Here is a 26,688-nt window from a genome sequence, read left to right as displayed (position 1 = left end):
CTGAGTCCGCAGCCGTCACGCCAGCATCCTGACAGGCAATGCCAGGTTAGTTCCACGCCGTCGGGAACTTGGCCGGTTGGGAGCGGAGGATCGCTGGGCTGACCTCTGGCAATGGGCCCCCAGCCGCGCAGCGTACTTTGCGATCTCGCCGATTCTCCGGGACCCAAGAATCGGCGGACCGGCACCGGGCTGTATTTCAGCGTGAAAGTGGATTCTCCGCTCCCGTGCCGAACGCGATTTTGGCGCGGGTCTACGGAGAATCCAGCCCCATAGGTTTAAGGTTAGGAGTAAATGGTTTAGAGGGGATCTGAGGAAACATTTTTTTACCCAGAGGGTAGTGGAAATATAGAACGTGCTGCCTGAGAGGGTGGTGAGGGCAGCTAATCTCGCAACATTCAAGAACCATCTGGACGAGCACTTCAATCGCCAAGGCACAGTCGGCTTGGAACAATTGCTGGTAATAGCGATTTGTATAAATTGGTATTTGATGGTTGGCACAGACATAGTGGGCCGAAGGCCCTGTGACTGTGCTGTATGATTCAATGACTCCTTCTTTCTTCACACCACCCACCTTCACTGCTATCTTACCGCCCTTTCTATTCATGGCTAGCTTCTTCACTTCTTCATTCTGCCAACTTTACGTCTTCACTCCCACTTCATCACTTGACTTCTTCCTTTCTCTCTTCGCAATCACCAGTTTTCACTCCCAACCTACACTTTTCACCTCACCACTTCCCACTTCAACTCCTCCCCTTCACCCTCCATTTCCCCCCCCCACCTGTTATTGCTTCAATATTTCTCCCTTCATCACTCGCCCATCACTTGTTTCTCCAATATTCCCCATCTTCACTCCTCCCATTGTTAGTACTCCCTCGAAGAATGAATTACTTAAAAATATTATCAAGTGTAGGAATTTTTAACCATTTCCTTACTCAATGTTTACCTATTTGGGAGGGCAGGAGAGAAATGATTCAGGAATTATATTTGTGTAACATTTCTGTTTAATCCAAAAGAATGTATTGTTCATTTGTTAACCACCACCCCAACACCCTCACCCCACAAAATTCACTAACGAGGTTTGGAATTAGGAGCAGTGATTGGATGTAGATATTTTCTTTATTCTTTCATGGGATGTGCGTGTCACTGACAAGGCCAGCATTTGATGCCTGTCCCCTAATTGCCCCTGAACTGAGTGGCTTGGTAGGCCTGTGGTCCCCATTACTGAGGCTAGTTTTCAATTCTAGATTTTATTAATTGAATTAAAATTTCACCAAATACCTCTAGGAATTAACCCGGGCCTCTGGATTACCACTGTGCTATTATTTCTCTCTACCATGCATCAGGCCCAGGCTGAGTATTTGGGATCTGCTCTCTGAACAGACTGCTGGAACATCAGTCACTAAAACATGAAGGAAACATCTGACATTTCCCTTCCCTGAATGAGAGGGAGTATTTCACTTCATATGAAATTCACTCCCACCACATTGGTGCTCTGTGGCTGCTGTGCATGCCATCTGCTAGATTCTGTGCAGCAACATCTCATGGTTACGTTGACTGCATCATCTGCAACTTCGATCATCCTGAAATATCAGAGCAACGGATTCCTGGGAAAACTATTACTTCTAAGCTCCCCTCAAGTCTCACACTCGCCTGAGCTGGACATGCATCGTATTGATCGATTTTGGTTGACATTCTGGAGTTCCCTACCTAACACCCTCATCATAGGAAGAGCATCAGTTCAAAGGGGAAAGCCCAACACCACCTTTTCAGAACAACTATTCAAATGGGCAATAAATGTAGCATTGTCAGCAACACACATACCAAGAAAGATTTGAGAATTATCAGATCAGTCATGATCTCATTGAATGGCAGAGCAGACTCGATGGGCTGAGTGGCCTACTTCAGCTCCTATATTCTCATGGTCTTGTGGGGTGTGTGAGATACTGCCCTTGATGCCGGTAATGATTTACAGACACTTTTGTACAGTGCATATGGGCTCACCGGCTGTTCTACTGAGCTTGCCACCAGGATGTTCTTACCTAGGACCTTTAACAGCATTCAAAGGGTAGGGAGAAGGAGGGAGATTTAGCTCCACCAGTCAGGGATGAAAGGACAGTATTTTAACCAACTATTTCCCCGCTGAGATGCTTCTCCAATGCTCCATTGACTCACCGGCACAGAACATGTTGTCTGTCACTGGAATATTGGTGGATGATTTGCAGATCGACTTCTTAACGATGGGAAGCTGGATGCCCTGTAGGACTTGAGGTTTTGAATTTGGAGTATTCACAAAGGTTTCACGTAGGTTTCCCCATCCTGTGACCCGGCCCAAATACCGATTGACCATTAACCTGGAAACAAGAATGAAAGAGTGAGGACTGGATTCTCTATTCCTGAGACTAAGTGTTGATGCCAGGGCAGGATTCGTGGACTTTCACGACAGCAAAACTGGCACCGAACCTGTGGCGTTGTTAGCACCGGCACCATGTGGAACACGACCGATTCCAATGAAAAATGGTGCGGGATTCGCCAGGTCTGTGATTGACACTCAGAACGCTGAGAAGCTGCAGCTGCATACACACATTACGCTCCCCACATACACTCATCCCAGCCAACAAGGTGGCACTGGTTGTGCTGGGCACGCTAATACAGCTGATGGGTTGGCTGGGGCCAGAGAGCACATATACGGCCCGTGGCCCTAAGTTCACAGTGGGTTGTCAGTAGCGTGTGCAGCTACATGGCTGTCTTTCCGTCTGCGGCAATGCCGTTCCGTGCCTGCCCACTCGGCCCGCCTCCTGGCCACCCTCTGCTACTCCCCGTGGCCCTGGCCAACGTAACAACTGCCAGCGAAGTATGGCGATGATAGACACTTTCTGTACTCCCTTTCTTTCCCTCAGCAGCCACGATGCCGGTTTCACAACTGAAACGCGCCGTCGGGAACACAGCCCATCGGAGGTGGAACATCGCGGAAGCCCCAGAGAATACTGGGTCGGTGTCATGTGGGAGTACCCTTTAAGAAATGGAGTTGCTCATGTTACTTGAGTGATGTCAGAGTGTGAGTGGAGCTGAGCTCCACTTCTGCTTTTTGAGTTTCCGTTTGAGAAAAGCTTGGTTGTGTCTGTGAGCTGCACTGCTGTTGATCTAAGCCATCCAAAGACTATCTATGGATCATTTGGGAGAACTCAGAATTGTAAAAAAGGTCTCAGTATTGAATATACCTCTAATGTGCTCCTGTTTGAAGGTTTGTTAAGTCTTTTGGATGTTAAAAGGACGGCATACAGGTTACTTAGTGTTGTATTCTTTGGGGGGTGTATTTGATTTACTGGTTGCTAAGATATTCACTGTATGTTTTAGAAAGGTTAACTTGAGTTCATAGAATAAACATTGTTTTGTTTTAAAAGCCACTGGTCCATGTCTGCTGTACCATACCTGTAGAGTGGGCCGTGTGCCCCTCATACCACAATCTATTAAAAGTTGTGGGTCAGGGGAACTCCATGATACACTTTGGGGTTCTCTAAACCCTGACCCATAACAAGCGGGTCCACTAATGACATGCAAATGATGTTTACTGTACGTGCCTTCTGGACTGCGCTGATGCCGCTGTCGAGGTGATGGGGAATTGCAATTTGGCGTCAAATCGGTGCCCGCTGTGATTTTAGCATCGGGACCTATTCTCCGCCCAATCGCATTTCCCGCTTTCGACATCAGCCCACGGAGAAACCCACCCTGAGTGTTCCACCAATGTAAAACCGACAAACTGGATGTGACCAATGAGAGGAGTGTGGGGGAAGGGTAGTTGGAGGTAGGAGACTGTATGTGATTAAACATCAAACAAGAACTGGCAGTCTTCCTCGAGTGTGCGACCGGATGGACCTTCATGCGGATTCCGCTTTCCAACCTCACGCTCAGTAAAAAGACCGAGACATCCAAACTAGGCAGGCCCCAAGGTCCATCTGCGCACAGGAATGGGATACCGCAGGCAGCCTCCATTGTGCACATTCAGGGAGTGTGTGCTGAGGTAGGGTATGTGCAGGGTCTGATTCCCTGACTGCTAATCTGATGACCCCTTGCACTAAAGTATGGACATAGGCATGTTGACTCAGAATCTGAACTGGGCTCCATCAAAATGAACCCAATGGTCAACTGTCACATCCCCCAGCGAATCAATCATTCTGCCGAGACCGTCAACCAATGGCATGCAAGATACAGCCACATGGGCCAAAGAAAGAAAGACTTGAATTTAGATACCGCCCTTTATAACACAGGGCTTCCCAAAATGCTATTCAGCCAATTAAGTTTGTTTTAAAACATAATGTAGGAAATGGGACCAACAATTTATGCACAGAAAGTTTCCACAAATAGCACTGAGGAAAATGACCAGGTAACCTGTTTGAGTGATGTTGTTGAGGGATAATTATTGGTCAGGACAGAGGGCAGAACTCTTCTGCTCCTCTTTGGTCTCTTTTACATCCGTCTAACAGGGCAGATGGGACCTCAGTTTGCCTCACTTAAAAGTGTAGCACTCCCTCAGCACTGCACAGGAGCAATGGCACCCAGCGCCCCTCCTCCGGGTCGGTGCTCATAGGATTCTGGGGTTCCCTTGGAACGGAGGGGCAGCTGGTTGGAGCCCCGGCTGCCCCTGCATCATCTGGCTCTGTCAGTCCTGACAGTCTGCATCATTGTGTCGATGCCCTCGGCGATGCTCCTCAGTGACTGGGACATGTTCCGCAGTACCTCAGCAATGCCCACCTGAGAGTGGGACATGTCCCGCAGAACCTCATTAACATCGGCCTAATACTGAGTCACATCCCCCAGCGAGTCAGACATTCTGCCGAGACCCTCAGCCATGGCCGTCACCGACTGCGTAACACCATGGAAAACTTCACTAATGGTGCCAACGTCGTGCACATGCTCTCCACACTGCGGTCACCATCCCAGGAGTGTTGGCCTCGGTGCCACGCATTGCTGGCGACATCTCCAGTGCCGGTAGCTTCTGGGACTCCTCCAGTCGGCTAGGGTCCCGCTGGAGTATCGCTGACATCTCGCTCTGAATGTCCTGACCGCACCCTAACATCTCCATCAGCTCCGGGTGCCTCTGTACCACAGGCTCAGCATCAGGGTGGGACCCAGCTGGGTCCTGGGATCCAGCAGACCTCTAACTGCTGTCTCGCCTGGGGGTTCCTGCCTCCACCTGATGTGCAGCAGCAACTGTGTGGTTCTCATCAGATTGTGCCCCAGAAGCCTGACCACTAACATTTCCCACCAAAGTGTGTGTCTCTGCGTTAGCGGAGGGTGGGGATGACAGCTGTGACACCTCGATCGTGTCTTCCTTGGAGCTCCCCTCCGAGGTGTCCTGCTGGGAGACTGGAGAGGGGGCCACCTGGGATGGGCCGGCACCATCGGCTGGAGGACCTGCGGGGAATGGACATGTGGTCAGTGGGAGGGATGGGTCAGTCAGTAAGGCAATAACAACTTACGTTTGACAGGTCCTCCAGGTAGTCCCTCACCTCTGTGGCTTCCACCAACCTCGGCGTGGGTGACCGCCTTGTCCTCGGCCACCCCTGTCATCTCCAGGACCCGCTCCTCGAAGGATGTAAGGATTGTGATGTCTGGCATGCCTGCACCAGCCTGGACCCTCTCCCGACTGTTGTGGGAAAGCTTTTCCTGAGGAGATACTGAGAGGGCATCATTAGCCACACGTGTGGTTCACAGTAATGAGAGGGGAGTGTGTGAAGGAAGAGTTGGGGGTGTTGAAGGGAGAGGGGGGGTGAAGGGAGGGTTGGAGACCACAACGAGAGTTGGGGGGTGGTGGATGCTCGCGTGTGGCTGCTTTTCTGCGCTGGACGTCAGTCATCCTGGCCACACTCCCGGAGCTTACAGCCGGCGCTACCTCATCCCAGGCTGCACTGGCTGCCCTGTGGCTCACCCTCTGGGACCCTCTGGGGAGCAGGACATCTCTTCTGGCCTCCACTGCATCCATGAGCCTCCCCAGGTCAGCATCGCCGAATCTTGGGGGCAGTCTCCTTGACGCCATTGTTGCGAGTGGCTGGGGTTGGCAGAGCAAGTGCTGCTTAAGTGCTGCTCGACATTGTTAGCGGGGGCTGGCGAGCACGGTGCCGGCAAATCAGCTGGCGAGCCTCCATGAGAAGCCCGTGAGGCCCCATTAAATGGACCAATTAACATTGAATAACGTTGCCAGCTTTGCTGGGCCAAGCTTCGGGAAGATCGTGGCAGTTCCCATTCGCTACCACACTTAGAAATCTTTCTGGAAAATTGTGCCCTACATCTCCACCAAGTCGTTATCGCATGGATGTGTGGTGATATGCATCACTGTAGGTACACAAGGGGTAAATGTAGATACACTAGGACTGAGTAAACACTAGAGGGAGCACCAGAGACATCATGGCACACAAACATTCAACAAATAGGTCAGTAAGATAGGACACGACCAATGGCCAGTCAGGACACACCCAGAGGTGACACTACCACAAGGGGGCTACCCTTATAAAAGGACAGGGCACACATGCTCTTTCTCTTTTCCACAGGCGACACTCAGGGAGAGGCACAGGGGCAGATCAGGAGGCATCACACCCACCGCATGGCTGAGAGCAGACTGGTTATTTAGAATGAGTTACTATAGTAAGATCAGCAGGCGAGTCGAACTCAAGTAGGAGAATTGTTAGCTGTTCAATAAATGTGTTAAACCTATCTCCAAGTCTGAACCTCCCTTTGTCAGAGTATACGTCAAGGAAGCAGCTTATGCTACATGAAGAAGCACAACACAACATGATACCAATAGTGCCTGTTAAATCTACATAGTTCAACTCAACAAATCCGTGACTACCAGCAACAGCACCCAGGCAAGATGTTCAAGATTCCGGTTCTGCAGCAGCTCAGGTACCACGGCAATCTCAGTGCAGACTGGCGTGCGTTCAGGCAGAGATTCGAGATCTACCTGGTAGCGTCCGACCTAGATGGCTGGCGGATGCAGAGAAAATAAAGCTTCTGCTCACCAGTGCGGGTGCAAGAGCAGCAGAAATCTTCGAGACCTTCAAGCACTCCAAAGGGCAAGACAAGAGAGACTTCCAGACAGTCCTGGACAAGTTTCAAGAATACTGCGAGGAACACACAAGAGAGAACGGTAAAAGAGGCACCAATACTCACCACGAGGTGAAGGCAGGCCTGCAAATGCAGAAAACGGCAGTTTTGATTGGCAGCCATCTTGAGAAAGGAGCTGCACATGCGCAGTTCCCCAGAAGACGAAAACCGGCAAAACAGTGTTCTGCGCATACGCGAGAAGCCGCGCATGCGCAGTTGTGCGAAGAGCGCAAAGTAAAGGAAAAGCCGAATGTGGCCGATGCTGAAAAGAGAGAGCTTCTGCCATCGCGGGTACCAGAGCAGAACAAATCTTCAAAACATTCAAGTTCTCCAAAGGGCAAAACAGGAGCGACTTCCAGGCTGTCCTGGACAAATTCGAACAATACTGCGAGAAAAACACAAACAAACCAACAGAACACGGTGAGAGAGGCAGCAATACTGACCACGAGGCCGAGGTCCCGGAGCAACGAACGACAATTTTAATTGGCGGCCATCTTGGGGAAGGTGCCGTACCTGAGCAGTTTCGCGAAGAACGCAAAGTAAAGGAAAAGCAATCTGCGCATGAGCAATCAATTCCTACACTCTACCTTGCCAGTGTCATGACATCAGAGGCCCCGGACACACCCACTTAAAGGGGAAATTTCCCAAACAGTAAAAAGAAAATTTAAAGCCAGAAAACACAATTCTTTCACCTGGAACGACAGTACAATGCCTGAACTTCGACCAGTAGCTGAAAGTAACCTCCGCAGAACCCTGCAACAAGCAATTAGCACCGCCCTAAGAGATGATTTAGTCCTTGAAGACTACGACTCAGACATTGATTACTTTTTTGGACATCGCGAGCACAATGACAGCCCCGACACAAAATGTGATGATATGGTCCTTGAAGACCAAGACTCAGACGATGATTTCATCATTGGACGTGGCGACCTCAGTACCGAATCCGAATCGCAACGAGATGTGTTGTACAGTGAAGAATCCGACACAGACAAGGACGGGTTCTTCGGATTTGAGATTTGAGGATCCTCAGCCCAGCACAGACGACATCCTAACCCAGAAGTACAGGATTCTGCTGCGGCCTGATACCAAGAGACAGAGAGAGGTCCAAGCCCACAGAGAGCGGCCTGACGCCACACCAGTGGTCCATGCACCACGAACAGTGCTCCACGCACCACGAAGAGTCCCCGACTCCACACAGAGAGTGGTCCACGCACCATGAAGGGTCCCCGACTCCACACAGAAAGTGACTCCACAGCGAGACCGCTGCACATCTCCACACAGAGAACACAGAAAGACTCCACAGCGAGACCAGTGCACGACTCCGTTGAGAGCGCACAGATCGACTCCACAGCGAGACCACTGCATGACAGTCCACCCAGATTATTTGAGCTGCCAGAAGAAGACTCTTGACAGTCTACCCAGCTCAATTAACTGACAAGAAGACACCAAAGGTCTTCCCACTGTATGTGCGACAAGTGACGAAGGCATCGCAATTCCCATACAGTATATGCAACATGACAGCGAGACTGACTGTTCTCCGCGAGTATGTACAGAGGCAATCGACAAGCCAAAGATTATTCTAGTGAACCGGACATGACTCCAGACGGGGAGCGCCCAGGAATCAGAGACGACACGCTCAATGAAACAACAGATGCCACAAAGGACACTGACACAAGTAACTTTGTGAAGAACTCGAATTCTCCACTCGGTGTGGTCATTGAGCGCAATAAACACAACAACACAACCTATGAAAACCACATCAAAGACAACAACAAGAAGCGTACCAAAGGCACCAACGTCAACAACAAGCACGACAATGACAACAACAATAGAACAACGACTGGTACGACATGGTACAACTCTGCAAATGCAGGACAATGTAACAGCACAGCTCCTAACACTGGCACGAGTACAGCCATACCATGGCATGACAGCAAATCTCACCGATTCACGTTTGCTCCACGACAAACAAGCAAACCAGCTTTCAAGGCAGATGACATACTGCATCGATATTACAATCACAAGAAACAGTCCTGGCCGGACGACACAGATTACATACTACATCCCCACCACAAGCATCGAAAAAAAAAGAGTCCAAATCAGACAACGAAGTGATTTGACCACTTCTTGGTTCCTTAAGCACAGGGACACTGATGGTGTTCACAAGGAAATGACAACGTCACCGTCGAAACTTCAACAACAAAACAAGAAAGCCACTCGACCATATTAATTCATAAACTTTGGACTCATACATATTATTTGGTATTGTGTAATCATCACTGTCATCATGATTTGTACCTGTCATCACTTATCTACCTATTTTGTTGAATTTTCTTTCACACTGTACAGAAAATATGTGACACGAAAAAAGGGGGATGTGGTGATATGCATCACTGTAGGTACACAAGGGGTTAATGTAGATACACGAGGACTGAGTAAACACTAAAGGGAGCACCAGAGACATCATGACACACAGACATTCAACCAATAGGTCAGTAAGATAGGACACGGCCAATGGGCAGTCACGACACACCCAGAGGTGACACTACCACAAGGGGGCTACCCTTATAAAAGGACAGGGCACACATGCTCTTTCTCTTTTCCACAGGCGACACTCAGGGAGAGGCACAGGGGCAGATCAGGAAGCATCACACCCACCGCATGGATTAGAGCAGACTGGTTATTTAGATTGAGTTATTATAGTAAGATCAGCAGGAGAGTCGAACTCAAGTAGGAGAATTGTTAGCTGTTCAATAAATGTGTTAAACCTATCTCCAAGTCTGAACTTTCCTTTGTCAAAGCATACACCAAGGAAGCAGCTTATGCTACATGAAGAAGCATAACACAAAAGGATGTAACTACTTTAATTTACTTAAAGTCTTATATAAGCCTGATGCATTTACTTACTGTTACAACCTTAATCCCATTCCAATATTATTGCTATTAAAATATTAACTGTAACAACATTCTTGTTACCCCATCTCCCCCCCATTCAAGACCTTGAAGTTAGAGGTTCAGGTGGACCAGAGGCCTTAAAGCCCTTACACATATCGATTGAAGTCCTCTGGGAGGAGTGCTAGGCTCTGTTGGTTCTGTTTCTTGCTGTTGACTTGGAGGTTGGCCTGGCATTTGGCAATGCTTCCATTCTTTTCTTCCATTGTTTTACGTTGACTGATGACTGGTTAGTTTGGCTCTTGCATTGAACCATGGTTGTTGTTGTTCTCCATCTATTCTTGCAGGGTGGAAGGATATTGTATTCGTCCCCTTGATGCCTACTTTCTTCATGAAGCCCTCTGAGACTGAGGAAGAACGTTGCTGTTGTGGGAAGGAGGTTAAGGGATATGCCCGCCCGCCCATTTTGTTGTTGATGGTGAGGGACTGCTACCAGCTTCCAGCCTGTGGTTGTGGCATGCTGGCTGGGAGTTGCAGCGAGTGTACAGTGGTTGTTGTGTCGACCAGCTGTACCATCGTCATCATTGGAGGTAGAGGTTTTTCAGACCGCTGATAGTTCTCTGGTCCACTTCCACTGGAGGCATTGTGGTCATCTCATGGATGGTCCATTGGCTTAGCCCTTAGGAATTTTCTGGGATAATAATGGAAAATCTCGTTTGCAAAGAGAGAGGAGCGATGAAAAAAGAAATCCGAGTGGGGATACTCTTTAATGTTTGTGTACTCAGGATTGTGCTGTTCTGCCTGGCTAACGGCATGATAGTCTTGACATCCTCTGCCTTCTGGAGGAGATCCGGGATGATGCAGGCATCTTTGCTCAGGAGAGAGGAAGGCTTGATATAGATGACGTACATCAGCTCAGAGATTTGTTTTCTGCCAGACCTCAGTGGCTCCAGGATCAGGCTGGTGACTGGGAATTGGACTCTCATTGTCCTGTAAGGCGGAGCTTTCGTTGTTTGAAGCTAGAGGCCTTTGAGCCAGGGTTCCTTGTCTGACAGGACTGTCACACTGGCACCCAAATCTAATTTAAAATGTGTTCAATGACCATTTATCAGAATTTCAGCAGACCAAAATGAAGATCCACAATCGCTTTTTTAAAAATGTTTTTATTAGGGTTTTTATTTTTATACAAAGCAAAGGTGAACGTGAACATACGCAGAAACTATATATATATCAGTTACCACTCACAATATATATCCCTTACAATTTGTATTCCTCAGCAAATGCCTAGTTTTGGCTAGGCCCCCTGCTCCTGACTTCCCCCTCCCCTCCCGACACCCCTCCCCTTCCTGTTATCTGGCGTGCCTTCTTTGCTCGTTGAATCTTCCAACATGGTCCTGTTGGGGTGGCATGGTGCTACGTGTGCTGTTTCGTATTGGGTATGTGATGCACGATCAATTACTGCAAAGACGAGGTTAAAGCATAACTGAAGGCTTTAATAGACTAGAACTGTTCCCCAGCAGCTCAGGTACAGAATGAGGGCTGCTGGGACGGCACCAACTCTTATACCCTGCCTATCTGGGCGGAGCTACATGCTATACAGCCAATGGTAAACCCCCAGGTTTGACCAATGGAACTTCAGCCTCTCGGGTGCTGCAAAACCTGATAATACCACATTCACCCCCTGTTAAGAAAAGAGTCCGGCGGGGGTGGTGGCCAGCGGCTACAACTGTATTCAACATGGTATGATCAGATATGGAGGTACCGTGATACCTCCTTACAGTGTTTAGAGGATATTTCCAAACATGGCAGATATATACAGTCAGTGTTTATTATTTACAGTTACAGATCGGTTAAGGTGAAGCAATCAGTCGGCAGTCGGTCGGGTGCCCTGGTCGTCCTCTGGGTTCGTCTGGGCCTCGATGGTGATCCCGATGGGGGTCCAGGCGTCTGCGACTCCGGGAGCGTGGCTTCGGCCTCCATGGCAGCTTTGTCACCCATAGACGGCGCTGGTGGGGAGAGCAGTTGACGTGGAAGGGGGGGGGCGCCTGTAGGGGGCGTCGGTGGGTGGGAGGGCCCAGGCAGGAGCGGCGGGAGGACTGACCCTACTGTGAGGTGCTGCGGGGGGGGGGTGTGTGAGTGGTTGGGGTGTGCATGTGGGGTTCTGGCGGGCGCCAGGTCCCGTAGGGAGACCGTATCTTGTCGGCCATCAGTAGGCTTATTGGGGGTTAGCATGCAGCAGATGGACCCTCTCGACCTCTCGGAGCAGGATGGGTCCGGGTGTCGCTAGCCAGGTCGGGAGCACGGTCCTGGAGGAGGACTTCCTGGGGAAGACAAGGAAACGTTCATGAAGTGTCTGATTGGTGGTTGTACAGAGCAATGACTGGATGGAGTGGAGGGCTTCCTGGAGGATTTCTTGCCAGCGGGAGACTGGGAGGTTCCCGAACAGTAGGGCCAGTAGGATGGTCTTCCAGACTGTTCCGTTCTCCCTCTCTACCTGCCCGTTTCCCCGGGGGTTGTAACTCGTCGTCCTGCTCGAGGCGATGCCTTTGCTGGGCAGGAATTGACACAGTTCGTCGCTCATATTGGACCCTCTACCACTGTGTATGTACGCGGGGAAACCGAACAGTGCAAAGATACCCTGGAGGGCCTTGATGACGGTGGTTGTGGTCATGTCTGGGCAGGGGATGGTGAAAGGGAACTGGGAGTACTCGTCAATCGCGTTCAGGAAATACGTGTTGCGGTCGGTGGAGGGGAGGGGGCCTTTGAAGTCCATGCTGAGGCGTTCAAAGGGACGGGAAGCCTTTATCAGGTGCGCCCTCTCTGGCCGGTAGAAGTGCGGTTTGCACTCCGCGCAGATTTGGCAGTCCCTGGTGACAGTCCTGACCTCCTCGATGGAGTAGGGCAGGTTGCGGGTCTTAACAAAGTGGAAAAAGCGAGTGACCCCCGGGTGGCAGAGGTCCCCATGGAGGACTCGGAGGCGGTCCACTTGTGCGGTGGCAAATGTGCCGCGGAACAGGGCATCAGGAGGCTCGTTTACCTTCCCGGGACGAAACAAGATCTCGTAGTTGTAGGTGGAGAGTTTGATCCTTCACCGCAAGATCTTGTCGTTTTTTATCTTGCCCCGCTGTGCATTATCGAACATGAAGGCCACCGACCGTTGGTCAGTGAGGAGAGTGAATCTCCTGCCGGCCAGGTAATGCCTCCAGTGTCGCACAGCTTCAACGATGGCTTGGGCCTCCTTTTCGACTGAGGAGTGGCGGATTTCGGAAGCATGGTGGGTACGGGAGAAGAAGGCCACGGGTCTGCCATCTTCGTTGAGGGTGGCCGCCAGAGCTACGTCAGACACATCGCTCTCGACCTGGAAGGAGAGGGACTCGTCAATGGCGTGCATCGTGGCCTTTGCAATGTCTGCTTTGATGTAGCTGAAGGCCTGGCATCGACAGGGGGAAGGTTGTGGACTGGATCAGGGTACGGGCTTTGTCTGCGTACTTAGGGACCCACTCGGCGTAGTAACTAAAAAAACCTGAGGCAACGCTTCAGGACCTTGGGGCAGTGGGGGAGGGGGGACTCCATGAGGGGGCACATGCGTTCAGGGTCGGGGCCTATAACTCCATTTCGCACTGCGTAGCCGAGAATGGCTAGACAGTCGGTGCTAAATACGCATTTATCCTTATTGTACGTTAAGTTAAGGATTTTAGCGGTCTGGAGAAATTTTCGGAGGTTGGGGCCGTGGTCCTGCTGGTCATGGCCACAGATGGTGACGTTATCGAGATACGGAAACGTTGCGCGCAAGCCGTACCGTTCGGTCCATCTCGCGTTGGAAGACCGAGACCCCATTAGTGACACCGAAGGGAGCCCTTAAAAAATGATAGAGCCGCCCATCTGCCTCGGAGGCAGTGTATTTGCGGTCGCTCGTGCGGAGGGGTAGCTGGTGGTAGGCGGACTTGAGGTCCACCGTGGAGAAGACCTTGTAATGCGCGATCCTGTTTACCAGGTTGGTTATGCTGGGGAGAGGGTACGCATCCAGCTGCGTAAACCTGTTGATGGTCTGGCTGTAGTCAATGACCATCCTATGTTTCTCCCCGGTCTTTACCACCACTACTTGAGCTCTCCAGGGACTGTTGCTAGCTTCAATGACCCCTTCCCCCAGCAGCCTTTGGACCTCTGACCTGATGAAGGTCCGGTCCTGGGCGCTGTACCGCCTGCTCCTGGTGGCGACGGGTTTGCAATCCGGGGTGAGGTTCGCAAACAGGGAAGGCGGGTCAACCTTAAGGGTCGTGAGGCCGCAGACAGTATGTGGGGGTATCGGGCCGCCGAATTTGAAGGTCAAACTTTGCAGGTAACATTGGAAGTCCAACCCCAGGATGTAGCCGCGCAGAGGTGCGGAAGGACATAAAGGCAGAAATTGTTGAATTTCCTTCCTTGGACTGTGAGCTTTGCTAGGCAGAACCCCTTTATCTCCGCTGTGTGGGAACCGGAGGCCAGGGAGATTCTTTGATTTGCAGGGTGGGTAAAAAGTGAACAGCGCCTTACCGTGTCGGGGTGTATAAAGCTCTCCGTGCTCCCAGAGTCGATCAGGCAGGACGTCTCGTGGCCGTTGATGAAGACCGTCGTCGTTGCTGTTGAGAGTGTTCGATGTCGAGTTTGGTCCAGAGTCACCGAGGCCAGACGCAGTAGCTGTGAATTTTGATCGGGCAGTGTATAGTCGGCCGGGCTGGGGTCCTGGGGCCCCATCCAAGGTGGCGTCTCCCATGGGTCGCACATGGTGGTCGGAGATGGACAAAATGGCGGCTTCCATCCGTCCAGCGCGGTGTCCGGGGAACAAGATGGCGGCGCTCGTGGGCTGCACGTGGCCCTAGGATACGGGGTTGGCGGTGACTGCTGGCTGCCTGGGGCCCTAGGGGAAGTTCGCTGTGGCAGCCCGGAGTCGCCGCTGGAGACCGCGGCCACCGCTCGTGCCTGGCAGACCCCCACAAAATGGCCCCTCTTGCTGCACCCTTTGCAGGTGGATGTGCGGGCCGGGCAGCGCTGGCGGGGGGGCTTTTCTTGCCCGCAGAAGAAACAGCGGGGCCCATCGGAGTTGGCGGGCCGCCTTACAGTGCAGGCCTGTGGGCACAGGGGGAAGGTCTGTGGGGCTGCCGCTATGGGATTCCACGCTGCCCAGGGGGCCGCTGCGCGGTCGGGCACATAGGATTGTGCATTCCTGGAGGCAACGTCCATGGACCCTGCCAGGGCCCGTGCCTCTCTCAGTCCCAGGGTGTCTTTCTCTAAAAGACTCTGGTGGATCTCTGAGGAGCTCATACCTGCTACGAAGGCATCCCGGATTAGGAGTTCCGTGTGGTCGCTCGTCGAAACTTGCAGGCAGCCACAGCTTCTGCCCAGCACCAGCAGCGCACGGTAGAACTCCTCCAACGATTCCCCGGGGCTTTGTCGTCTCGTTGCAAGCAGGTGACATGCGTAGACCTGGTTTACAGGGCGGATATAATGTCCTTTTAAAAGTTTGATTGCTGCATCGAAGTCTTCCGCCTCCTCAATGAGGGTGTAGATCCCAGGGCTTATCCTTGAGTGCAGGAGATGCAGCTTCTGCTCCCCCATGGGTGTGCCTCCAGCCGTCTCAAGGTAGCCTTTGAAACACGCCAGCCAGTGTTTGAAAATCGCCGCTGAGTTCACCGCATGGGGACTGAGTTGCAGACACTCCGGCTTGATTCGGAAATCCATCTTCTCTGCTTAAGTGTAGTCTATTAAATTGATGCACGATCAATTACTGCAAAGGCGAGGTTAAAGCATAACTGAAGGCTTTAATAGACTAGAACTGTTCCCCAGCAGCTCAGGTACAGAATGAGGGCTGCTGGGACAGCACCGACTCTTATACCCCGCCTATCTGGTGGAGCTACATACTAAACAGCCAATGGTAAACCCCCAGGTTTGACCAATGGAACTTCAGCCTCTCGGGTGCTGCAATACCTGATAATACCATAGTCTGGTTGGGTTCTGTGCTTCCTTGTTTCCTCCGTCCCTCTTTCCCCCCCTGCTCGCAACCCCCCCCCCCTCCCCCCGCCCTCCAGGTTGTGTCTATTGTTCTTCTGTGGATCCCACCTCTCCCTGGTTTATTGGACTGTTGGCTACAAACAGGTCTTGGAACAGATTGTTGAATGGCTCCCACATTTTGTGGAAGCCCCCTTTCAACCCCCGGATGGTGAATTTGATTTTCTCCATTTGGAGAAATTCCGATAGGTCGGACAGCCAGTTTGCAGCTTTGGGTCGTGCTGCTCATCGTCAGCCGAGCAGGATTCTTCGGCAGGCGATTAGGGAGGCAAAGGCAAGGGCATAGGCCCTCTTCCCCAGAAAGAGTTCTGGCTGTTCTGATACCCGAAGACTGCCAGTCTCGGGCATGGTTTCACGCTCATCCCACCACTTTTGACTTTGTCTCGAAGAAGGCTGCCCAGAACTCAGCAAGTCTGGGGCAAGACCAGAACATGTGGGCGTGGTTGGCCGGGCCTCCTTGGCAACATTCACATCTGTCCTCGACCTCCGGGTTCTTGCTTATCGGGTTCTTGTTAAGTGAGCTCTGTGTACCACTTTTAGCTGCAATAGGTTTAGCCTTGCGCAAGTGGAGGTGGAGTTAACCCTGTGCAGTACTTCGCTCCAGAGTCCCCACCCTATTTCAAACCATAGGTCCTCTTCCCATTTTTCCCTTGTTTCATCCAGTGCTGAGCGTACACTTCACAGTAGTCGCTCATACAGGTGGCCGCAGTTTCCCCTCTCTGGAATGTCCATGTCCAGTAGGTCCTCTAATAGGGATTGTTGCGATGGTCGTGGGTATGTCTACGTTTCCCTATGTAAGAAGTTTTTGATTTGCATATATCTTAATTTGTTTCCCCTGGTCAGTTCGAACTTCTCTGTCACTTCCTCTAGCATTGTCAGTCTGTTATCTGTGTAGAAGTCGCCAACTGTCAATGTCCCCCCGTCCTGTCTCCACCTTTTGAAGGTGGCATCCATTTTGGCTGGCGCGGACCTGCGATTGTTGCAGATATGGGCATTAATGGACATCTTGGTTAGACCAAAATGTTGTTGTAGCTGATTCCACAACCTGAGAGTGGCTATCACCACTGGGCTCATTGAGTGTATGGCTGGTGGTGATGAGAGTGTTGCTGTGGCCAGGGCTCGGAGGGAGGTCCCCCTGCAGGAGACTTCCTCTATTCTCATCCATTCGGCCTCCAGCTCCTTTACCCACCGCTTTACTCTTTCCGCTGTTGCTGTCCAGTGGTAATATTGCAGGTTTTGGAGGGGATCCTTATGTTCCTCACCGCTCCCCCACCCCGCCCTGCCCACACACGCACACACACACACACACACACAGACTCCATGCCGACTTTTCCACTGAGTTGAAAAAGGTCTTCGGGATGTAGATCTGAATCGGAAGGGAATCTTGGGCAGTATGTTCATCTTGATCATCTGCACTCTACCCGCCAGGGTGAGTGGGAGTGTATCCCACCTCTGTAGGTCCTTTTTAACTTTCTCCACCAGGCTAGTCAGGTTCCACTTGTCCGGTCATGGGCAATTTGGATCCCCAGATCTCCCCTGCTCTGTCCTTCCCCCTTGCGGGTTCACCGGGAAGATCTCACTTTTGCTCAGGTTGAGTTTGTAGCCTGGGAAGGTTCCAAAATCTTTCAAGAACACCATGATTCCTTCCATACTACTTTGTGGGTCTGAGATGTAGAGGAGCAGGTCATCCGCATAGAGCGTGAATCTGTGCCCTCTGCCTCCTCTTCGGATCCCCCTCCAGTTCTTTACCGCCCTGAACGTGATTGCTAGTGGTTCGATCGCTAGGGCAAACAGCTGCAGGGATAACGGGCATCCCTGCCTTGTGCCTCTATGAAGCTGGAAATACTTAGAGTTGGTGGTATTTGTCTGTACGCTCACTGTGGAAGCTTTGTACAGGAGCATCACCCAGGCGGTGGACCTTGTTCCAAACCCGAACTGCTCCAGTCCATCTGTGAGGTACTCCCATTCGACTCTGTCGAAAGCCTTTTCTGTGACCAGGGAGACGATCACCTCTGGTGTTCTCTCCGTGGATGGGATAATTATCACGTTTAGCAGGTGCCTGATGTTCGATGTTAGCTGTCTATCCTTGAAAAAGCCTGTCTGGTCTTCTGTCACCGCTTCTAGCATAGGCGGCAAAGTGCCCCTTGCCAGTGAATCTGTGAACATCTCTGGGAGGTGCGGGGCCAGTGCTGCCGCGAATGTTTTGTAGAAGTCCGCTGGGAACCCGTCTGGTCCCAGCACCTTCCCCGCCTGCATGGGCTTGCTCTCAATGACTTCTCCCAGTCCTATTGGTGCTTTCAGCCCCCGCCTCCTATCCTCCCCACAACTGGTATGGCCAGTCCATCAAGGAACTGTTTCATCCCCAAGTTCCCTTTGGGAAGCTCGGAGATGTACAGCCCATGTAGAAGGCCTCAAATGCCGCCTTGACCATTTCCGGCTCCGCTACTGGTTTGCCGCTGCTGTCTCTAATCTGTGCTAATTCCCTCGTGGCTGCCTCCTTTCTCAGCCGGTGAGCCAGCAGGTGGCTGGCTTTGTCTCTGTGCTTGTACAGGATTCCCCCGTGTCTGGCGGAGTTGGTGCACTGCTTTCCTCATGGAGAGCAGGTTGAAGTTCATTTGTAGCTTTTTCCTCTCCTCCAGGAGCTCTATGGTCAGGACCTCGGAGTATTGCCGGTCTACTTCCAGTACGGAGTTGATTAGCTGTCACCTAGCTGCTCTCTTCCCTGTCTCTTTGTACTTTGTAAGCACTAATTTCCCCCTTGATCACAGCCTTCAGCGCCTCCCAGAGCATGGAGGGTGAGACCTCTCTGTTCCGGTTATTAGTAACATTACTTGTCTATGGCCTGTGATATTTTCTCGCAGAAAGCCTTATCGGTCAGGAGGGCCCTGTCCAACCTCCATGGGGGCCGTTGAGTATGGCCCGTCTCCAACCTCACATCCATGTAATGTAGAGTGTGGTTGGAGATCATGGTCGCGGAGTATTCTGCCCTTACTGTCCCTGGAAGCACCAATTTCCACACTACAAAGAAGTCAATATGGGTATATATATTATGTACCTGGAAAAAGAAGGAGAACTGCTCCCCTTTGTGGATGAAATGGCATGTGTCCACTGCCCCCATCTGCTCCATAAATATGCCGAGTTCTTTCGCCAAGTTGAAAGCCCTCCCTGTTTTGGGGTTTGACCTGTCTGTCCGTGGGTCCTGTACACAGTTAAAGTCCCCTCCCATGATCAGTTGGTGTGTGTCGACATTGGGAATTTCCGCCATGATCATCTTTATAAACTCCGTGTCATCCCAGTTGGGAGCGTTCACGTTTACCAGGACTACTGGTGCCCCATCTAAGACACCGCTGATCATGACGTACGTTCTCCCTGGGTCCGTAACCATTCTCATCACAGTGAACATTGTCCTCAGTACTTGAGCTTTGCAATGAAAAAGGAAAACCTGTTGAAGGGCTTTCAGATGCAATGAGGATCCCTCAGACTGCGGGTAAGGAAGAGCTGGGTGGGACAGACCTCCATTCCTGCTAGGGATGAGAGCCAGGGGGGTAGACATACTGAGGGTGAAAGAGAAAATGCTGGAAAATCTCAGCAGGTCTGGCAACATCTGTAGGGAGAGAAAAGAGCTAACGTTTCGAGTCCAATGACTCTTTGTCAAAGCTAACAGACAGAGAAAGTGGGAAATATTTATACTGTGGAGTGAGAATGAAAGATGAGTCATAGCCACAGAAACCCAGTCCGATTGCTTGTCATTTTCATCCTCTTTGTAAATGTAATATTTTTCCAAGGTTCCTTCCAAACATGCAACTGTTTCCTTCAGCACCGCAGATTAATTTTTATTCCTCCCGGAATAGTAAGCATTCCTGAGTCTTCTCTGAAAACTGCTTCATCGATTCTTTCAGAATGGGATTATATTCATTTAGTTTCGCTTTGTAATGTTCCAGAGTGACAAACTCTGATCTGAGGGATCCTCATAGCATCTGAAAGCCCTTTTTCATTGCAAAGCTCACGTACTCCTTGTGTTTTCTTGTAATTTAATAGCATTTCATTCAGTGTTCTGCCGTTCTGCTGCTCGAGGTATTCTTTATCCTGCCTTGGGGACTGAAAGATAATGGATTGTTTTTGGATCTGATCCTGAAGGACAATTAGCGGCTCTTTCAACTGTTCAGCTCATGTCTTCTCACTCTGCGGATCAGTGTATAGCTTGTCATTGCTGATAGCTCGAACACAGCCTTTTCTGAAACTGCATTCAACATCTTTTCCAACTAGTCGTATTTTTCCAGGAATACACATTGTTTCACCAAAGAGCCTTTTAAGGCAATTACCTCTTGTGAGTGCCTTTCTTATCTGCTGTCCTGTTTGGCTGTACTTCAGGCTGAGTTCTTCCAACTCAGCTTTGTGATGAACACTCTCTGATTACATGGCTTTTCTTGATCCACCTTCCGCAGTGCTTTTTCCTTGTCATCCAGTACCAGCTGCCGATACAGTTCTGGAAATGTGCCCACATCTTTATAAAGGAAATAATTTGGACGTCTGCCACAGGCCTTCCATAAAGATATATTACTGGGGTTTCCAGAAAGTGATATGCCTCTCTGACGCCTTTGTGTGGTTTGTTCAGGTACTGTCTTTGCTTACCTGGGGGGAGGATGGGTGGGTTCTAAGTCTCTTTTTAAGCTCTGAACTTTCCTCAGCTTTAAGGTTAAAACTTTTTCAACGGCTGTCAGTATTTCATGGAAGTTGCACTGATTATGATTACATCATCAGCAAGTTCACCAAACTTGTCAAAAAAAGTGTTAATCCGGACCTTTTCTGCTTTCTTACTGAGACTTGATGTTCTCCAGGAGCTTAAGAGTTCTGTTCTCCAGGTCACCCATTTTTTTCATTTGGTTTGGCCCTGGGACGAGTCTAAACTGATCTGGTGAGTTTGTCTTAATGCATGGTTGTTTAATATTTATCTGTGGTCACAGTTTTAAATGCTTGTCAGTTTCAGCAGGCTCCCACTGCAGTCATGTGCCACTTTTCTATTAAAGACTTATCCTTTTTCCTCTGCAAGAAACACAGGAAACAAGTTGTTGGGCTCTCGAATGAATTTTGAAAACAGACAAAACATCCTGCGAAGAGAGTTTTGAACACTGCCGGTCATCGTTTTTAAGGGGTTCCCATGTTTGTCGCTTTTGGTGGGTGTGGTGATATGCATATATCAATGTATATAGTTATCTATCGATGCCCATAGTGATCGATACGACCACCGACCAGCAGGTGGCGATAGAGATCCACCATGTGACTTGAGAGATCTGGCAGTTGGTGATAAGTCATACTAAAGGACAGTCGCACTAGAAGTAGCTGCAGGAGAATTCACTGAATTCAATTATTAGTTACCGCTAGTATTATAGTTTGTTCGTTATCATTCCAAGTGTTCACCTTTTTAATAAACTATCTTACTCGTCAAAGAACTAGATGTTCTGTGTGCATCTTTACCACGGCCATAACACAGAACATAACGTGGTACCAAGAGTGCAGAACAATTGAAGATAACAACGGAGGAGTGAACCCCTTAAGGCAAACTTAATTTTCTCTAACCTAAGAAACCCTGCCATGTCGCCGATGCAAACACCCGGCTTTGGAGGCTTTGAGTTCCTCCATCCCAACAGAATCCATCTCCGGGCCACCAGGGAGGTAAAGGCCAAAACATCGGCCTCTTTCCCCCCCTGGGCTCCCAGATCTTCCGACACTCCAAATATTGTTGCCTCTGGACTCAGAGTAACCCTCCCTTCCAGGACCTCGGACATGACATCCGAAAATCCCTGCCAAAATCTCCTCAGCCTCATACACTCCCAAAACACATGTACATGATCCGCAGGACTTCCCCACACTGCCCACACCTGTCCTCTGCCTCCTCAAAAAATCTGCTGATCTGGGCCACAGTCATATGAGTCCTGTGGACCACCTTGAATTGGATCAGGCTGAACCTGGCACACGACGAGGATGCATTGACTCTCCTCAGAGCCTTCTCCCATAACCCGACTTCCAACTACCCTCCCAATTCTTCCTCCAAGTTCCTCTTCACCTCCCCTTTTGGGAACCCTTCCCACTCCATCAGTTCCTTATATATTTCCGAGATCCTCCCCTCTCCGACCCCTGTTTTTGACATCACCTTATCCTGTTGCCCTCTTAGTGGGAGGCGAGGGAAGCCCGGGACCTGCCTCCGGACAAAATCCCGCACTTGTAAGTACCAAAGCCCATTTCTCCCGGCAACTCAAACTCTTCCTCTAGCTCCTCCAAACTTGGGAAGCCCTCCTCAATGAAAAGATCTCCAAATCTCTCAATCCCTGCCTGCTGCCACCTCCAAAAGTTCCCGTCCAACCCCCCCTGGAGCCCCATTGCCCCCACACCCTCAGGGCTGCCACTACCATTGGGCTTGTGGAGTGCCAAGTCGGCGTGAAGGGCAGCAGTGCCGTTAACAAAGTCTTCAAACTCGTGCCCTTACAGGATGTCACCTCTACCCGCTCCCACACCGACCCCCTTCCCCACTACCCACTTCCTAACCATCGATATATTAGTCGCCCAGTAATAGTTAATAAAGTTCGGAAGGGCCAAGCCCCCCTCCCCGCGCCCCCGCTCAAGTAGGACCTTCTTCACCCGTGGGGCTTTCCCGGCCCATATAAAACCCGAGATCGCCGCATTCATCTTCCTAAAGAACGCCTTAGGGATGTAAATTGGGAGGCACTGGAAAATGAATTGCAATCTCGGGAGGACTGTGATTTTCACAGTCTGTACCCTCCCCGCCAGTGACAGCGGAAGCACATCCCACCTTCGGAAGTCCCCTATCATCTGCTCTATCAACCTGCCCAAATTTAATTTCTGAAGCTGACCCCAGTCCCTTGCCACTTGAATACCCAGGTACCTCAAACTCCCTCCCACCACCTTGAACAGCATCTCCCTCAGTCTCCTCTCCTGCCCCCTTGCCTGGATGGCAAAAAACCTCACTCTTGTCCATATTCAGTTTGTAACCTGAGAACCGGCCAAATTCCTCCAATATCTCCATAATTCCTGCAATTCCCCCCAATGGGTTTGTTATGTAAAGGGGTAAATCATTCGCATGGAGCAAGACCCTGTGTTCCACCTCCCCCCCCCCCCCCCTCACTATCCCCTGCCAAATGTTCGATGCTCTCAGCGCCATTGCCATAGACTCCATGGCCAGGGCAAACAGTAGTGTGGAGAGTGGACATCCCTGCCTCATCCCCCAACACAGTCTAAAATAATCCGATCGCACCCGATTTGCTCTTAAGTTCATCACCGGTGCCTGGTATAGCAACCGGACCCAATCCACAAATCCCTGCCCAAACCCAATCTGTCCCAGAACCTCCCACAAATATTTCCACTCCACCTGATCAAAGGCCTTTTCTTATCCACCATCTCAACCTCATGCCCTTCCGCAGGCATAATTATTACGTTAAGGAGCCGCCTATTGTTGGACGGCAAGTGTCATCCCTTAACAAATCCCGTCTGGTCCTCCCCTATTACCACTGGGACACAATCCTCTATGCGTGTGGCCAATATTTACCAACACCAAGGCTATTCCTTCCAGTTTCCCACTAACCATAACATACCTACCCCCCAGGCCCACTTCTATATTCCCCACCTCGAATGCCACCCACATATTAACCAAGATCGTCACCCCCTCGTTTTAAAGTCTAACCCCGAATGGAACACCTGTCCAACCCATCCCTTCTTTAACCTAATCTGATCCCCCACCTTCAGATGTATCTCCTGCAAAATGGCCACGTCCGCTTTCAGTTGCCTTAAGTGCGCTAACCCTTTTGACTGGCCCATTCAGTCCCCGAACGTTCCCCCTAACCAGCCAGGTCGGGGCACCCCACCCCCCCTCCCCTGCCGATCAACCATAACCTCTCCTAGGCCAGTCTTCGGCCCATGTCCCAAACCTCCCCTGGCCCGCCCTTGGGCAACTACCGTCACCAACCCTCCTCCTCCTTCACTTTGAAAGTCCCCTCCCCGTTAGCAGTATAAACATCCCTCCACCCAAACCCCCCACTCACACTCCCCCTCCAGCCCCCACCTCCAGAGATCTTCAGCTCACCCCCCACTTTGCTTCGGTGAACTAGCCCGCCCAGCTAGCCTGGCAGCCCCCACCAATGGCGGCGAGCATCCTACTCCCACTGATACGCCTTCCCCCACTCCTAGTGCAAACAGTCAAAACAAAGGCAGGAAGTAAAAACAAACAAACAATCCCTCCCAAGGTCCAAACATAGAGACCCACCCCACATTCCTTAACAAAGAACTGTAAACCAGCCTAACCCCCAAAAAACAGAAAAACAATAAAACAAAAGAAACCCGAATCCAAAACCCCAAAGATTTTCACAGTACAGTACATTCACTCCACTTCTCCTCCATCAAAGTTCAAGGTCGTCCTTCTCCTGCCTGTCCATTCGCTTTCACAAAGTCCACTGCCTCCTCCGCCGAGCCAAAGTACAACTCCCGGCCCCCATAGTTCACCCATAGGCCAGCCGGGTACAGTAGTCCGTACTTTACACCCTTCTTGTAAGGGCTGACTTGACCTTATTAAAGCTCGTCCTCCTCTGCACCAGTTCTGCCCCCAGGTCCTGATACACACGATTCTCAACGCCTTCCCAGTTGCATCGCCTCGTACCGCCATTGCCCCGGGCGGCTCACCCCCCCCCCCCTGGGGCTTGCGCATCAGTGCCCTGTGGGTTTGATCCACCTCCAACAGCCGGTTAAACGCACCTTCCCCAAGCAGCTACTCCAGCATATTCCCAATGTACGCACCCGCATCTGTTCCTTCGCTCCCCTCCGGCAGGCCCACGATCCTGATGTTCTGCCTACGAGAACAGTTCTCCAGGTTCTCCACTTTCTCCAGCAGTCGCTTTTGCTGGTCACGAATCAGCCCAATCTCCACTGCCATCGAGGTGGACTGTTCCTCATGCTCCCCCGCCAGCTCCTCCAACCTCTGGATCGCCTGCCCCTGGGCTGCCAATCTCGTCTCCATGCGATCAACCACCTCCTTGATCGAGTCCATCGTCAGAGCCAGGTCTTCCAAACTTTCCTTCTGCTGCTGGGTGAACTTCTCATTCAAGAATCTCACCAGCTGCTCCATCAACCATTGAGCCGGCAGGGCCGCTCCCTGCCCCTCCGCCATCTCCGAGTGTGTTGCCAGCTCCTCACCCGACTCAGCCAACTGATTTGCTTTTTTCCGGGTACTTCTGGTCCGCCGCTCCATAAACTAGGGGTCATTCTCTTCTGCTCTCACTTCTATGCCTTTTACCTCCAAAATTCCTGCTGCAAACCGGGACAAAGGCCACAAAAAGACCACCATGAGCGGGAGCTACCAAATATGTGACCAGTCACTCCATGGCAGCCACCGGAAGTCGCATCCGGGCATTTGTGCCTCTCACTGCCAAACCCGGTTAGGGAAGCACGGTAGCACAGTGGTTAGCACTGTTGCTTCACAGTTCCAGGGTTCCAGGATCGATTCTCGGCTTGGGTCACTGCCTGTGCGGAGTCTGCACGTTCTCCCCGTATCTGCGTGGGTTTCCTCCGGGTCCTCCGGTTTCCTCCCACAAGTCCCGAAAGACGAGCTGTTAGGTAATTTGAACATTCTAAATTCTCCCTCTGTGGACCCGAAGAGGCACCGGGATGTGGCGACTAGGGGCTTTTCACAGGAACGTCTTTGCAGCATTATTGTAAGCCTACTTGTGACAATAAAGATTATTATTGTTATTATTGAGACAATAAAAGCTTATGTGCCTGTCTAAGAGCATAAAAAGGTGAAAAGACCAAATAGCATTAAATGCTAACCTGCTGGTGACATCTTTGTTGGGTAGGCAGATGGGTGATATATACTCAGTGAACACAATGGCTTTCTTCATATGCAATAATGCAATATCACGGTTAAGGTTTGTTCTCCAGTCATATTTATGATGGACAATAATTTTGTCAAGTGCAATAATTTTTTCTCTTTTGTTTTCGTATCTAAAGGATAAAAGAATCAACAACAAATGTTATTGGCACAACGGGAACAAAGGGGTGAATCTCGAGAAGGGAAGATGTGACAGGAAAGAAAGGAAAGCACATAAGTAATAAGGGAATGTTGGCAGAAAGGGAAAGAGTTTAGGAAATAAGGTGCAATTAAGAAAAACAAATCTCTGTGTACAAAGCAACATTGTACACCTTTCCACACATTCCTAATCTTTGCGCTCTAAATGTGCTTCCAATGTAAAGTGCAGTTTATGGAGCTGAGTCAATGAGATTCAAATGTTAGAAGTATCTGGCTACCCTGAGTTTTGGTTAATCCCAGCCTATGGTGAATGCTCAACCAGACCAGGGCTGTATGGTCATGCATTTTCATGACCTACTGGCAGTAGAGAGTGGTATGAATTGCAGCCAGTTTGTGTGTGTGAAACGGCTGTAAAATATATTAATTTAGCAGTGAGGGGGGCTGCAATCAATCTGCACAGCTCTCACAGTTAAGTTTGTCGAGTCTGTTTCTGTGTCCCAGGTTTACATCCGAAAGCCATCAGGAACATTCAAAATATGGGGCCTAAAGCCTGTTGAGGACTTCTTTCCAAAATTGGGCTGCTACTACATTAGCCGACTGCAGTCAGGGGACTGGGCTTACAT

At 50.6% G+C, this 26,688-nt stretch overlaps 1 protein-coding gene across 1 annotated transcript in view; it reads right to left on the bottom strand.

Moving 5' to 3' along the window:
- f2 (coagulation factor II (thrombin)) overlaps positions 1-26,688 on the bottom strand; it is a 160,523-nt gene that overhangs the window by 19,263 nt on the left and 114,572 nt on the right. Inside the window, exons 11-12 of the mRNA XM_072518841.1 lie at positions 25,867-26,040; positions 2,173-2,351 (exon numbers count right to left, since the gene is read on the bottom strand). Coding sequence (XP_072374942.1) covers positions 2,173-2,351; positions 25,867-26,040 — 353 coding nt within the window. The remainder of the gene's footprint in view (positions 1-2,172; positions 2,352-25,866; positions 26,041-26,688) is intronic.

The sequence above is a fragment of the Scyliorhinus torazame genome, chromosome 10 (assembly GCF_047496885.1).
Source record: "Scyliorhinus torazame isolate Kashiwa2021f chromosome 10, sScyTor2.1, whole genome shotgun sequence".
Taxonomy (NCBI): Eukaryota; Metazoa; Chordata; class Chondrichthyes; order Carcharhiniformes; family Scyliorhinidae; genus Scyliorhinus; species Scyliorhinus torazame.
This window is presented reverse-complemented; position numbering and strand designations above follow the sequence as displayed.